Source organism: Pteropus alecto, unplaced genomic scaffold, assembly GCF_000325575.1.
Source record: "Pteropus alecto unplaced genomic scaffold, ASM32557v1 scaffold311, whole genome shotgun sequence".
Taxonomy (NCBI): domain Eukaryota; kingdom Metazoa; phylum Chordata; class Mammalia; order Chiroptera; family Pteropodidae; genus Pteropus; species Pteropus alecto.
Genome location: NW_006431916.1, coordinates 1139840 through 1156364, shown reverse-complemented (window position 1 = coordinate 1156364; position 16525 = coordinate 1139840). Strand labels below are relative to the sequence as shown.

Below are 16525 nucleotides of genomic sequence, written 5' to 3'. Positions count from 1 at the left end.
TCCCTCCGCTTCCGGCGGCGAGAGCTCTTCCGCTTCCCCCGGGAAGTCAGGCTGTTGCGCTGGTCTTCACTGACTGGGCCCGCACTACGTCTCCTGTCCGTCACCTCCTTCCAAACGCATGAGGTCTCGTAGAAACTGATTTAAAAATTACAGAGGCTCTGCAAAGCGAGTTTCAGACATCTGTTCGGCCCCTCAGAATTTTTTACCCTAAAAAGGCTCGGGCAGACCGCGGCTACTACGGCCCCTCCCTTCACTAAGCCCTTTTCCCTTGTGCGAAAAGCGAAAGACGTTCCTGTTCTGGATGCTCCGGCCCAGGCATTTCTTCTCTGGTTCTCCCATGATGACCTTACCCAACGGTATTGTAATGATGTTCTTTAGCTGTGCCCTCCTCTTAACTGAAAACACTTCCACTGGAGGGCAGAGCCCGATTTTAGTTATCACAGTAGCCCGACACCACATAGTGACTGGCCTACAAGTGCTTAGTAAGTCGGTATGGTAAATTTGTCATTCTCCTTATAATGAGAGAGGAAAGCGACTTCAGCCTGATATGTTAAAGCACAATTCACTGAACAAACATTTTTTTGAATGTGAACATGAAGTCTCTCTTGCAAGCCCTGAGTCTAATTGTGGAGAAAGAGACATAAATATAATACAATATCCTGACAGGTAGAAAATATATAATAGCAGAGGTATGGTGGAAGATAAATTCAATTTTGGACATACTTGATTCTGAATAGAGTGGAGACGGATACAATGGAATGCCAGGGGCTGGGCGCTAGGCGCCTTGAGCCCCAGGTGCAAGTAATAAGGATGTGCCTTGACTGTAAAGAAGATAAAAACTATAGTAAAACCAACTAATGTGGTTTGCTTTTAATTATCATGCGTGTCAGCAAATTCTCAACAGTATCAAAAATTAAGTTTTCCTTCCCAAACAAAAGCTTTTTTCAGTCTTTCTTCTAAACAGTTGCTATAGTTACTGCTGAGTTTTACAACAGTCATGCACCACTTAACAGGGATACATGCTGTGATTTCAACATTGTGCCAACATCAATGTACTTAGACAACCCTACATGGTATAGCCTACTCCACATCTAGGCTAGGTGGTATAATTTATTGTTATACAAAGGAAGAAAAATAATTTTCTCTACCTTCTGGATTCTTGACTGAGATATCCCTGTAGTAAAAGACAGTTTAACAGGAGAAAAACAAAAAGTTTAACAATGTGTCTACCTAGTGTTAAAAAACAATTCAATTGAACAAACTTGAAGATCTAATTGGTTTTAATTAAAGGATTCATGAATGAGGCAGCATCCCATCTAGCTGCTAGAAGGGTACTCTGATGAGATGTACAAAATGGAAGGTTTTTATAGGCAAAAAGAGAGTGGACTAAGAAGTTAAAAGTGGATCAGGGTGGAACTAAGAAATTAAAAGAATGGATTATTTCAGGCAAGGACAGATTACCTCACTAGTGTTTATCAGGAAATTACATATTGATTAAATCTAAGTTTGGTATCGGGGGTTTTCAGCTCAGGTGAGGCCATTCTAGGCCTGTGGTTTGTTTTTTTCTTTGTTTGTTTTTTTAACACTGGGAAGGACTCAGGAAAACTAAATAACTTACCAAAGTGGCTGAAGCCACCACCTAAAATACCATCTTCAGCTGAAGAGGAAAGAAGTTGTGGCTAGGAGGAGTCCTTATGGGAGGTTACCAGGAAAAGCACAGTAAACAAGAGTAAGCTTGTTATGCAGATTTAGGTCGTTTTCTGCATTCATATGAGTTTCTGGAAGGTCAATCGCCTTTTCCTGGTACAGCTAGGGAGGCACCCTTACATCTGGAGATTTCCTTTACAAATGTATTTTACAAAGGATAACTCTTACTTGGTTTCCAGAGCTTCTTCCATGTCTACTGTTTCTTAAAATTAACCAGCCTAAAATAATCCTAATGCCAAAGACACATATTTTGGGGTGACAAATTCTGTTCCTCTACAGCTCATAAGCTACAAACCTGTACAGCATGTTGTTGTAGGCAACTGTAACACCATGTTATTTGTGTAATGTGTTGCTCTCAGATGCCTTAATATACGTGGTCTGTCCTTGACTGAAAGGTTGCTGTGTGGTACATGACTGTATGTAAGCTTCAGATTGACTTGTTTCCTCAGTTCAAATGTAAATCTTTTGAGATTTCCACTTCCAGCAAAGATGGAATAACAGAGATCAGATTTACCTTTCCAACTGAAACAACCAAAAAGCCAGATAAAAAATATGAAACATCACTTTTCAAGACATTTGATATAAGGCAAAGAATGGCTATCCCTGAGAGATGTACAATAAATGGGGTAAGCCCCCAACCTGCCCCCCACCCCCACCCCACCCAGTGTACTGTCTTTAGGATATGTACAGGTAGAGGAAACCAGGAAAAGCCAGGTGGTTTTCCTGAGTTGAGAGGAAGATGCAGGGAGATTGGGGAGGCCAAAGCAACTAGAGTTCACAAGGAAGACTCCCTAGTAAAAAGAGAAAATGAGAGTCGCTCAAAGAGAAAACCCTAGCTGCTTATTAGTTTCTTGTTGATTTTCAGCCATTTGACTATTTTGTGTCCTAATGTGGTTTGCTTTATATTTATCTGGCTTTGGTTTTACTGAGCTGCTCTAATTTGTGGGTTGGTGTTTTTCATCAATTTTGGGAACTTTTTAGCCAGTGTCTTCAACTATTGTTTTTGCTCCATTCTCTGTCTTTGCGCCTCTGAGATTCCAATTACATATGTAAGATTATTTGACCTTATTCAGCATGTGTTTTACACTTTGTGCCATCTTTTTTTATCTTGATGCTTCAGTTTAAATATGTTCTGTTGACCCGTTTTTGAGTTTACAAATTATCTCTTATATGGTCTCCAGTCTGATGTCAAATCTATGCATGGAGTTCTTAATTTTTAACATTGTATTTTGTTTTATAATTTCATTTGTTTTTGTTTTTTATAAATTCCAGTTATCCATTTGAAGTCTCCATCTTGTAATCCATTTTTTCATCTTTTTCTCCATTTTCTTTATCTTATTTATCATAGTTTTTCTTTCGGTCCTTGTCTATCTTTAACATTTTGATAATTTGTTAGCCTTGTTCAATGGTGCATTTTTCTTACTTGATTATCAGTCATATCGTTTTGCCTTTTCACATGCTTGGTAATGTTTTCTTGTGTGCCTCACAATGTATATAAAAGGATTGTAGAGCCCCCACACGATATCTCCCAGTGAGAATTCCCCCTTCCCTCTATTAGGTTGATAGAGTGAAGGGCTGATCATCATAATATAATCAAGAATTTAGCTGGATTTTGGCAAGGTTGCCCTTTAATTTAGATTCATTCTACCGCTGGGTCATCCCTATTCTTCAGAGGTAGCCCAAGCTTTTGATAGAAAACCTCTGTTTCCTCAACCCTGAAAGACTACAGGACATTCAGTTTATTCCTTTAGAGATGTCGAGCTTAGTTCTTTTGCCTCAAGCCTATATATGTCTTGAGGGAGAGATTAGCCATGTGTTAGAAGAGGCCATGTCCCTCCAATGGGGCACAGTTTCCTAAGCACCATGACTTTTCAAAACTTTTGGCCCAGTCCCACAGCCTTCCAAACAGGTCTTGAACCTAGCAAATGCCCACACAGCAAACCAGCCAAGCACTGGGACTCCTGATTTCCAATCTGTCCTAGTAGTCCCACATGACCACCATAAATTCCTCTAGGTTTTTTCTTCCTAGGTTAAGACTGAATCTCAGCCTACACCTAGAATCTAGCAAACGTTTCCAGAAAAGAAAACTAGTGACTATCAAGTCACCTTAGAATGGCTCTCCCCTCTCTGGAATTTTAGTTTACCTAAAATTAGGTATCATGTCCTTGTCACTTCATAGTTCTCCAATATATTTTAGAATATGGTATTTTTAACTTATTCTGTACTTTCAAAAGCTGTTATAGCAGGAACATTGTCCTGCAACCTACTACATCCTACTTGGAAACAAAAGTCACTTGTAAAACTCAGTTATATCATGTCTACAATGCCTAAGGGTATAAATGATACCTTGTTTATAACTATAATTATAACATTTCCTTAGACTTAGACATTTATATAGCCTATATAGAAATTTATATAGGTTTATTGCTCCCAAAAAACATTTTTTCCCATTTTTCTAGCTATTATTTGCTTGCCCTAAGTTTGTCCTCTAAATTTTTTTAAAAAATAATAATTTAGCTCTTACTGCACACTCAATATTTTATGGGCCTAACATTTAAATTTCACAACAAACCCCTGAGGTGAGAATTTTCCCATTTTTATAAATGAGAAGACAGAAACTAGATTTAGTCAAAGGCCTGAAGTCATACAGTTAAATCTATCTGATTTTAAAACCCCTAAAAGATACACTATTTTGACTTCCTTTCAGTATTCTAAAACTGTGTTATAAAAACTAATAGCCACTAGCCATATGTAGCTATTTTAATAAAATTAAAAATGCAGTTCCCCAGTTGCCCTAGCCACATTTCATATGCCCAACAGCTACATGTGATTGAAGGCTGCCGTAATGGAGGTAGCCTTTATGATCTATGTATGGATCATTTCTATCATTGCAGAAAGTTCTACTGGAAGGCATTGCTCTTAGAAGATTTTTAAAGATCCATGAGAACAATATATTCTGACAACCCTAGATTGACCACCGCTGGACTTCTTTTCGTGTGACTTTTAAATAAAAGTCCTATTTGATTACAGTCATTTTTCGGTACCTATTACTTATAGTAAAACTCTTAATAGAGATATAAACCAATACCCAAAAGTATATTTCTTTCTTTTTAAATCCCCTTTAGGAAAATGACTATCCAAATTATAATGCACAGAGTGTCTCATATTTCGAGTTGCATGACATGTAATACTGTAAAATATGCAATTTCATAGTATGTTACCAAACAAGAATGTATTGGGGCCTTCTTGGTATTGTACTTGCAATATAATTCCTTAAGATATGTTATGCATACAATTTTAAAGATGAGATGTGGGGGAAAGGGCAAATAGCTCTGTGCAGCTTTCTCAGTTCATTAGTCCTCCTGCTACTACATTACCATAAAGGACTGTCCAATGGATATGGTTTAAAAAAAAAAAAAAAAAAAGTTAAGTAATGATAGATCACATTTATCAAATGCTTACTATGTGCTAGGCACCACTCTAACATTTTATGTGAAATTAATTCATTTAACCCTAAAAAAAAAAAAAAAACTATGATGTATGCTCTTTTATCATCCAGAACAAACAAAACCCACCAATTCGCAATAACAATTTTCAGTGCACATTCTATTATAATAGTGCTGTTAATAAAAGCATAACTGGTCCACTCACTGGCAGCAAAATTTTAAATTATACACCCTATTTTTATTTAGAAAAAATTCTCAAGTTCAAACATGACTATAAGATGAAACGAAGCAAAAATAAGCTTTAAATAAAGCTTTGTCTTGCAGTACTTAGTGATGGATGAAGAAATGTGCAGCAAGATATAATCAAGTACTCAGACTTCTTGAGATAATACTTGGGTCAGCTTTGTTTTGTCATTAAAAAAACAAAACAAAACAAAACTGAAACTGGACACAGCAGGCACACAATGGAGTATACTAGTAGTAAAATATGCAAAGATGAAAGCAAGTGGAAAAGTATTTGCTTGACTGACAGTGCAAGTAATATGAAAGTGGCTGATCCATATATCCAACAGTCTATGGCTTAAACTTATTTTTCGATGATGCCTTAGTCTTGGATCATACACTAAATAAGATCTATAGATGAATGAGAGAAATGATAAACATTTAAACACTTCTCATATCACCAAGAAAAAGAGTGTGATCAAAATAGTAACAATGTCTGTAGTAAAAACTCATAGGATTTAAGGTGTTTTTTTTTATTGAAAACCAAAGCTCTTCAACAAATTAGCAGCAAAGCTTAGTTTTCTAAAGTGTAAGAAATATCGAATGGGATTAATGTTTTCTAGTTTCAACTACAAAACTCCTTAAAGATTTTAATGACAATAAAGCAATGTGAATGAGATTGTACTGTTATACATTCCTTAATCTTATTGCCCAGATCAAATAGCTTTTGAAAATGGTGCATTTCTGTTTCTAAATACAGAAGTCAAAGTGAAGTTATTCATTAAGAAATAGAGAACATAGTCTGGCAATGCATACATGGTGCTGCAGCATATACCTACAGATCTAAGAATGCAAGACAGGAACATTATGCGGTACTGTCACTCCATTTTGACTGTTAAAAAAAAAAAAAGGCAGCACAACTAGGGCGAGACGTTTTTACCTGCTACAGAACACAAACTGGGATCGGTTGATAAAAGGTAATGTTAGGTATCTTTTAACAAGTATAACAAATTACGTATCCACATGACTGTTGTTCCTTACAAAATAATCAACATCTGGGTTACAAATTTATATAAAGGCTATCACTATTTACTGAACATATTTTGTTTAGAATACTTTTAATCTTTTTCTCTAACAAAAAGATGTATAGGTGAAAGTTATAATCAGGATTACTGAAGCTATTAAAAACCTCTTTGTAAAGACAAAGGTACTCACTGACTCTTAATTTCTTACTAAGAAATCTACAACTGCTTTTTAAGGCTGAGAGGGCTTTCCTCTGCCACTAGCACATTCTAGATAATGCTTTTCTCCTTTGGGAGCTCACATTAACAAATTCAAAGAACTAAACACTTTTAAGATTAAACAAAATATCAGGAAGGCAAATCTGTTATTCAATGTACACTACAAATTAAGTTGTAAAGAAACTTAAGAATTTGTTCTTTTTATCACCACCACTCTTCCCCTTCAATTGCTAAGTTCACCAAGAGCTGCTTGCATACTGTATATTCAATATACAGAATCCTACTAAAAGCTTACCAAAATCATTATATCATATTCTGGACCTTAGCCCAAAATAAATGCCTGGTCATAACATGTTTTTAAAAGCTAGGAATTAATGTCCTCTATTTCACACCAAAGAAGTCTGATAAGTAGAATCTTTGGAATTCACAAAAACACCAGTGCGCACACTAGCTAACAATTAAGGGAGTCATCTTTTTGATGTTTTAAGAATCTCATGGAAATTTGGTGGACACTGGTGATGTTGGTAAGGGTAGTTTCAGTGACATGTTGAGGGCAGATGCAATATGCTAATGAAGAGAAAAACAGTAAGTCTAGTCTCCTCTTTCTAGAAGTTTAGTTGAGAAGTCAAAAGAAGTTTGTTTTAAAAGGAAGATATATGAACATGCTTGTTTTGCTGATGGTTCGAGAGAGAAAAGGGCCAGGTGAGCCAGGGTAAGTCAGAGAGGCCTGAGGCCCCAGGAGGTGGTGGAAGATAGAGAACAGATCCTTGGTAGGATTAGCTGCTGGGATGAACATCTCCCACTGAGACTGAAAGGAAGAAGGCAGACAGAAACCCAAAACATTTTGGCATCCGGGTAAAAAAAAGTGTTGAGATGGTGGGATAAAGGGGTTGGGAGTCATGAGAGAGACAGCCTGGACTCAGGAAAAGGGAGAGGAAAAAAAACCTAGGAGCAAAGTGAATCATTGGTGTATAGCACCAAAAGCCCAGCTGAGAATTGAGAAAAATCATTGTGTAAATGAGTATTTGTTTTGTGCTGTGCCAGATGGCAATATACTAGTGTTGTCAGAGAAACAGAATTAAATCTGCAGTTATTTACCAGACATCTTTAATAAATCTTTTTTTGAAAGACACAGTTAAAAATAAAAGACCTGTTATGGCTTGAATGCTTGTGCCCCCCGCCCCCCAAATTTAAATGTTGAAGCCCTAATACCTTCTATATTAGGATTTGAAGATGGGAAGTAGAGTTGGATGAGGTCGTGAGGCTGGGGCCTCACAATGGGTTAGTGTCCTTATGAGACACCAGAGAGAGTGTTCTCTCCCTATGTGCACATTCTTAGAGTAGGTCCTGTAAACACATAGCAAGATGGTGGCAGCCTGTAAGCCAAGAGGCTTCAGAATGAAACCTACTTTGCAAGCATCTTGATCTTGGACTTCTCAGCCTCCGGAACTATAAGAAGTAAATTTCTGTTGTTTAAACAACTTAGTCTGGTATTTTGCTATGGTAGCCTGAACTGACCAAGAAAAACTCTCATAATTAATACTCGTGGAGAGATATTGAATTTATGAAATAAGAATAAAAGGCTATGAAACAGGAGATCAGAAAACAAGAATGAGCTTTTGGAAATTAATGATGTGATATCTGACATATATTCAAAAAGAGAGGTCAAATCAAAGAAAGTTAAAAACAGAAAGCAAAGATATGGAAAGGAGAGAAAGATAAGAAAAACAGATTAATGCTGTAATTCTGGAAAGAAATAACAGGGGAAAATGTGGCATTTATTAAAGAAATAATACAAAAATTTAAAAGAAATTAAGGAAATGAGTTTGTGAACTAGACAGCCTGACAAATGCTCAAATCAAAACATATACGCCCTCACCAAGGCACTTCATGGTAAAAATTCAGAACAAAAGATCCAGAGAAGCAGAAAAATGGGTTACATACAAAGATGTTACAGAAATAGCAGGTTATGAGACAATGAAGCAGTGACTTCAAAATTCTCAAGGAAGATGGTTTTCAATTCATAATCCTATAGTGTCAACATGAGCTATTTTCAGACATGCAAGTTCTTAAAAATCTTGCCTCTATGTACACTTTCTCGGGAAGCGAGGCAAAGATGTACTTCTCCAAAATGAGGGAATAAGTCAAGCAAGAAAATCATGGTGTTCAGGAAACAGGATCTAAATCAGGAGAAAAGTGCAGTTGAGTTTCAGATGCCAGAGGGGCAGAAGGCCTGGACAGCATCAGTCCAAACTTCAGCCAAGTTCCAGGAAAGAAAAAGGAACTGTCATAGTTTTCAGAGGGATTTTGTAATTTTGTGGTAAGTTAGGGAAACTTAGTGATAGGAACATAGAAACTTGCAAAGGAAACGAAAAGACAAGAAACTTAACAGGAAAAGAGTTTTATAAGAAATGACATGTAATGATAACTTACTTGGCTCAAGTGAACAACATATAGTCATAAGGTAAAAAGTTACTACTAATTGAATAAAAAATTGCCATCTCTTAATTAGGACACCAGAGAGTATAGTAATGGGAGAATGGGATGGTAGACGGTATGACAGTACCCAAATTTTCAACCATCATAACAGGAAGTTACTAAAGTAAAATATAGAAACGTGAAGAAATACTGTATTAAGTATATGATTTAGAAAGGTGAAGATTAATGCATGCTAAAAACAGCTCAGAGTTAAAAGCAGATGCCTCTGTGGAGAAGGACTTGGCAGTGAGTAAGTTTAAAGTTGGGCACTAGCATTGTTTATTACAACTCCTTTAAGATCAGCATTTGAATTTTTAATCTATGTACGTAACTGTTAAAAACCTAAAATAGGTAGGCCTGAAAAGACAGTTCCATTTTGTTCTACTCCTCCTCCTCCTCCTCCTCTTCAAAAGATAAAACTTGTTAAATAATTTAGCATAAAAAATGATTTCCTAATTTGAAAAATGGCACAAATATCAAAGTAGTAAAGCATGCATTAAGCTCATTCAAATTGTGCTTTTTAAATCAATCATACAGGCATTTAAACACTTCTCTTAGGCAAACGTTTAAAGCATTTGCTACAAATAATTTAAAGAAATGTGAATGTTAGAATACCACTAAACAGATTTACAGTATAACAGATATTTTAAGCAGTCATTGCCTTCACAGACACCCACAGCCCTGTTCCACTCCATGCTAAAAAAAATGTATAATTTTGGTTTTTGATAGTAACTCTATATTACAGCTATTCTCCATGTCAGGGTATCCAACATTGCAAATTAAATGCACATAATGAAGTGATGCCTTAAAGTATTGCACTTTTAAAGTTCTCTTGGTGCATTTAGCACAGAAATGCTAGTAAGAGTCTTATCACCTCAGCCACGTACGGATTAGAATTTCAGGCCAAGTTGTTGGAGGTATCAAACAGATCAGAAGTGTTTCCCTGGGCCTGACAGCCAGAACATTTCTAAGAAATTTATTTTGAACTTGGTTCAAAAGAGAGAAAGCTCATACCTACTACACATAAATTTCTGGAAACCTTTCTAATTTGGGCTTTTTAGTACAAACGGTGTCATGACATGTTTAAAAAACATTTAGCTTTAAAAATATTAGAATGTTCTTTGAAAGCCTACTACACTTATGCTTTTAAGGTACTCTGATTTAAAGAACTGAAGTTTAGGAAAGGGAAAAATGAACATAAAAAAGTTTATTTCTAGCCCTGAAAGAACAAAATTATTGAACAGTCATCAAATACAGCAGTTAATGTAACAATTAAATAACTGAATGAGATTAAATTTAAAAAGTCAATATAAAATTTGAAGACAAAACAGAAGACAAGCTGCTTTCACTTAATTCCATTTCTATCTATCAAGAAAAAAAAGCAACACATTCCTACCAAAGATATTCAATTCCAAATATAATTCTCTGCTTTTCTTAATACAGAATGAAAATTTGTTTGACAGAATTATCATACATTTCTTTCTCCCTCTCATTTGGCAACATTCTAGAATGGTGAATGAAAAAGACTTCAGTTCTCTCAAGGCCAGGGCAGTGCTTGATTCTCCTTTGTAATTCCCACAATATCTACCACAGTGTCTTTGCCAAAGTGGTCAATAAATGTGTTGAGGAGAAAAAAAAATGTATGTGTGTCTGCATTTTTTCCTTTCTTATACACACATACACACGCACTATGGAAAAACTGATATTGTTTAAATATCTACGTGGGAGCAATAGAGACAAGGAAGACAATGTGTTTATATTACTATGAAATTTCACTACAAAAAATGAGTATTAATCTGGATTTTAGCTATATTCTATGATGATTTTTTGACACTTCACTAGATATGGATCTTAGTATATTTTAAAACTTTTAGACTAAAAAACTGATGTAAATTCTTTAAGCACCCATTTTTTTCTAACCATAGTTATTGCCTGATCAGATTTAGAATCCGTCTAGAATACAGTAGATTTAAATAAACATGTATTTATGTGACCTCTAAAAGAAATACTCATAGGTAGTTTTAAATTGCTTATTAAAGGCACAGGTTTGTTTAAGACTGGTGATAACTAGATACATTTTAAGCAGCTTAACATTTATATGTAGAAGGGAAGAGAATTTATATTATGTGCCAGGTACTCAACACATGAAGAGAGTTGTGTTAGCCTTGGTTTCTGTTGCTATCACAATCACTCTACTTGTTTACTATTCTAGGTAGGATAAAATATTCAATTTTTTCATGGTTTCCCAGTTTTAACTGTCCCTAAAAGCAGCAAAAGGAACAAGAGGAGAAGGAAACTTTAAGACCACCAGAGTCTGAAATATAATAAATAAGTACTATAGTAATATTGTCCTAACGACACAAGAGGACTACTAAGGTAACTTTCAGATTTAAATGGGCATTTTCATTCTAGAGCGATGACAAAAAGGGTGACTACAAAGGGCAGTTATTAAAAAAACATGAAATCTGGATTCAGATATAATTTTTCTTTCAACAAGACCTAAACATTTTAATTTAAAATTAATAAATCACAATTCCATATTGCTTTTAAGATTATTTTGTTTAAAAATGACACATTTCAGAATTAACCAAAGTATATTTCTATTACAAGTTAGTTTATCCAAGTAAGTAAAGAATAAACCACAGTGTAGCTCCCTTAACCTAGGAGTCAGATTTTAATGACAAAGTCCGTTGCCAGCAATGGACATGCAGGTAACCATCAAAAGTTGTAAATACAAATCCCAAACTGCTTTATAAACTGAAAAGACATTTGTTGAGTCACAGTAATTAAAAATGGGGTATTGGCACTGTATTCAATGAATATAGTCTTTGTGATTTATGTATGGAAGTGCCTTCTAGAGTGGTCATGATGATCACAGTCTTATCTAGTTGGTTTTCTATTTCATTGGTAGCATCTTCTTTATCATAATCCAGCCAGACTACTATTTACAAAGAATGTTCAAATCTGGAACTCAAGAGGCAATAATATAGCTTTCCACCAGAAATAAACCAGATTGTTTCTGTAATTAAGTAATAGCTATAGGAGGCCAACATAGTCCAGAGAAATATGAAATCAAGAATCAAATCGAAAACAGAGATCAAGTGCTCTAGAGAAAAGTTTCATTATTTTACTCATTTCTGTGAAAACCTTCCTGCGTTATCAATAAAAACACAGCCATTTCTATCCTTATACCTATATATTAACACTGGGCATGATAGGACATAAAACTATATTAGTTCCCACCTAATGTACTCCAAAACATCAAAATTGTTTTTATTCGTGATTTGTACTACTGCAGGATGGCAAGTAGGTATGATGTTAATTAGGAGAGAATGGTAGGAACATTCTCATGTTCCAAAACCAAATGCCAGAACCAAACCACAGATTTTTCTCTTTTATGTGCTCTTGGCAATGCCAGAAGGGGTGATACTGCATCCAAATGCAAAACGATAAAAAAATATGGAAAAAGAGGGGAGGAAGAAGAGAAAGGAAGGGGAGGAAAGAAAAGAGGGCACTCTATTAATTAATGCTACAGGTCGCAGACCTTTTAAAATCTTTAAAATAAAAAAAGTATTGCTATCAAACTAGTACATTTCATTTTTCTTCCTTTCTCCAGTTTTTTACATGATTATTTACTTATTTGAAAAAAAAAAAATCATAAGTAACTCAACATCTCAAATGATCCAGAAATTTATCAAGTACTTTTCACTGAAGTTCTCAGACAGTAAAATGTTGGTAATGGGTTGGGAACAATGTTTCTAACAAATCTCTACAGTTTACTGGTCAGCACCTGCATCTCTATGTAACTGACATTTCTCTTTCACGAATATAATCTCACCTAATTATTTTAGAGCTCACCAAGGTTCAAGTCTCTCACTTTGTCTCTACCAGCTCCAAATATTTTTCTCCTTTAAATGGAAAAAGAGTTAACTTTTAAATTCTGAAATTCAACGACTGTTATATTATTTACCACGGGGTGGGAAGTACAGTGAGAGAGGGTTAATTAAAAAACAAACTAAAATTACAACATATACAGAAACTTATTTCCAAAATGAAGGGAAAAGCGGGGAGGGGAAAGTAGCGGCACCAACCAAAGTCATAAAGCCCAAGTTGGAACAAGAACAGATCACTTTGGTTCCAGAAGCCAAATCTGAAGAGGAAACAGTCAAAAGGGAAAAGAAAATTGTACAGATGTTTAGTCAATGGGCTTCTTTTACTGTCTCAATGATTTAGTTATAAATATAGATTAGTCTTTTCTCTATACATGTAACAAATGCCAAACACCTCACTATCATGAAATTTCTAAAACTGACGTTCACATTTGTTAAAAAAGGTAAAAATCACATACTTTTCTTCCCTTCCCCCAGTTCAAATTCTGAACTGAAATATTACATGTAACAACAGCTGGTCCTAACTTCTATACAAAGTTAAACCATATCGCTCCTTTGCCAATATAAGGAGCTACATAATTTCTATCATACTTGCCTCTAATTTAGGCCTAATAAAAACAACTCAAAAGGAGCAAGTCAAGGAAAGAGAAAGCTACAAAGGAGAGAGAGAAAAGAAGACTAGCAGATGAAATACTCTGAAAAACTCGAATCTGCCATTCAAGTATTGAAAATTCCTCAAAAGGGGCAATGAATGGTATTCTATTACAATGAAGTCAGCAAAATAAAATGCAAATCTCAAGCATAATAAATGGCCCTGATGGGCTGTCTGCTGAAAGAAGTAAGGCTAGTGATTCAGTCCACAATTCTTTTTGGACCCTAAAGAAGGGATTCAATAGAAAGTTGTCAATCTGTTTTGCAATTTTCTGTTGGTTGTCTTCAGGAAGTAGTAGTTTGCATTTTTCTTCCACGTTATGCAGACCATTTCCTTAAACCCCGAAGGAGTAATAATTTTCATATATTAAAAGGCTTCTTTTAGAAATGGAAAAAAAAATATGAGGCCATGGCAATGATGTTAACGGTTACTCTTCATTGCTTCTTTAGCTGCCATAATCAGTGGTGTCAAGCTAGATAACGGTTTGGCCAGTTTTAGGAAGGGATGCTGCCAGAAAGAGGGGAGAAAAATGTGTAAATGTCACCAGCTTAGAAGCTAAATATTTCCTTTCAATTAAAGCCTCAAATATTTTTATGGATCATAATTTACCTAATAAACACATATTTCAATACCTGCATAAAATCAACATAACCAATACATCACCTTTACAGTTGAAAGCATAGTCTTTTTAAGCTTTCTAATATAAAATCTCAGTTAAATGAGCCAGATATTCATGCCAGCAAGAAACTGGTCTGAGAATTGATAATACATAAAAATTCATATACTTATTATAGTATGATGGGTATTTTATTTCCAGCAGATGAAATTTTAAACTTTGGCAGCTGCCATACTGCTGGGGATGAATGAGTAGTGAAATTAATAACTCTATGTAAACTTTCTGTTGGTTATTCAAAAAGGTCAACTTTTTCCAAAAATATTATCATGTCCAAATTCACCTGTAGCAATTCTTTGGCTGAACCCCTCTTCTCGACGTCCATCTCCAAACATCGATTTAAGAAATCCCGAAATATTGGGGAAAGTTTCTCTGGGTTCTGAAGTTCTGGGGTTCCATTAGTTGCTATCAGGTACAAGGCCTAAAAATAGAAGAACATCACAGATATAGTTAAAGTAGCTCAACGAATTGAGAAAGCACTTTATAAAGTTTACAGTTCTTTTACGTCTTTAAAGACAATCGCCATAAACACTAAAGTGAGGTATTATTTCTATCCATTTGGATTAGACATTCCTTTATTCATTTATTAATTTTTTAATAATGTCTACAGCACCCAGTCTTCCTAGGTGGTCTCCCATCCAAATACTAACCAGGCCCAACCCTGCTTAGCTTCCAAGATCAGAGGGGACTGGGCGTGTTCAGGGTAGCATGGCCACAGACGTTCCTTTATTTTAATGTTAATTTCCCTAATATCTTTTTCAAAAAATAGCTTCATCTTTTTTTGCAGGGGGGCGGCGGAGGGGTATAAATGCAATACATATTGATAAAAGAACTGTAATACGTAAGGGTATAAAGAAAAATGACCACAACCCACCATTAACATACGGTATCCCATTTACCTTTCTCAAGTCACACATTTCAAAACAATGGAGTTTATTGACCACCTCCCCCGCTTTTAAACTAGCCATATCTATATAGCTATAGATGAAGAAGCACATAGGATTTTTAGGACAATAAAAATACTCTATACACTTATAATGATGGACACAAGTTATTTATTATACATTTGTCCAAACTCATAGAATGTACACCACCAAGCATGAACCTCAATGTAAATTATGGACAATGGGTGATAATGATGTGCCAATGTAGGTTCATGGATTATAAGAAATGTACCCTCTGGTGAGGGATACTGATAATGGGGGAGGCTATGTATGTATGGGGAAGTGGATATATAGGAAATCCCTGTAGCTTCCTCGACTTTGCGGTGAACATAAAACTGCTCTAAAAAAATAAAGTCTTAAAACCCGAAAAACAAAACTAGATATATCCCAGTCTCATTATTACTAATAACAGATTAGAGCTATAAAATTATTTTAATGGCTGGACTGACCAGCGTAATTAATTATAAGGATGTTTCATAATTTAGCCAATCCTCTTTGGAAAATCTTTTATTCTTTATGTACTTTGATTATTTTCTTTAAATTCCTAGAAATTAAATTTAAAAAAAATTAAGACTTAGAACTCCAATATACTCATCCCCTCTAGTTTCCCCTAATATCAATATCTTATATTAGTAGTGTACACTTGTTACAAGTGATGGACCAATACTGATATACTTTCATTAAACAAAAGTCTACAGTTTACATTAGGGGTCATTCTTTGTATTGTATGCGTCTATAGATTTTGATAAATGCATACATATCTCTATGTATCTATCATTATAGTATCATACAGAATAATTTTACTGCCCTAAAAAAACCCCTGTGCTCCACCAATTCATCATCCCCACAGTCCTGAGCCCCTGGCAACCACTGATCTTTTTTACTATCTATAGCTGGAATTACACAGTATGTAGCCTTCTGAGACTGGATTCTTTCACTAAGCAATATACATGTAAGATTCTTCCAAGTCTTTTTGTGGTGTGATAGCTCATTTCTTTTTATCTTTTTAATGTTATGGAATAACATTCCATGGAATATTTATATCCACTTTTAAAAATACAGTATTATTTATACATTTCACATTTTGGTTGCTTCCAATTTGGGGCAATTATGAATAAAGATACTATAAACATTTCTGTGTAGGTCTTATATGGACATAAGTTTTCAACTCAGTTTGGTAAATAATGAGCACAATTTAAAAAAAATTTTAATGTCTTATTTAATCTAAAATATTATCATTTCAACATGTAATTAACATTAAAATCATTAATA

The 16525-nt window shown here is 35.1% G+C and overlaps 1 protein-coding gene and 1 pseudogene across 1 annotated transcript in view; both read right to left on the bottom strand.

Moving 5' to 3' along the window:
• Nucleotides 1–10281: 10281 nt before the first annotated feature.
• The window catches only part of PAK2 (p21 (RAC1) activated kinase 2), a 77638-nt gene continuing 71394 nt past the window's right edge, over nt 10282–16525 (bottom strand). The window contains exons 14-15 of the mRNA XM_006906156.3: nt 14593–14730; nt 10282–14143 (exon numbers count right to left, since the gene is read on the bottom strand). Of these exons, the coding sequence (XP_006906218.1) occupies nt 14057–14143; nt 14593–14730 (225 nt within the window). The 3' untranslated portion in view covers nt 10282–14056. The remainder of the gene's footprint in view (nt 14144–14592; nt 14731–16525) is intronic.
• Nucleotides 14911–15029, bottom strand: LOC112473698 (annotated as a pseudogene).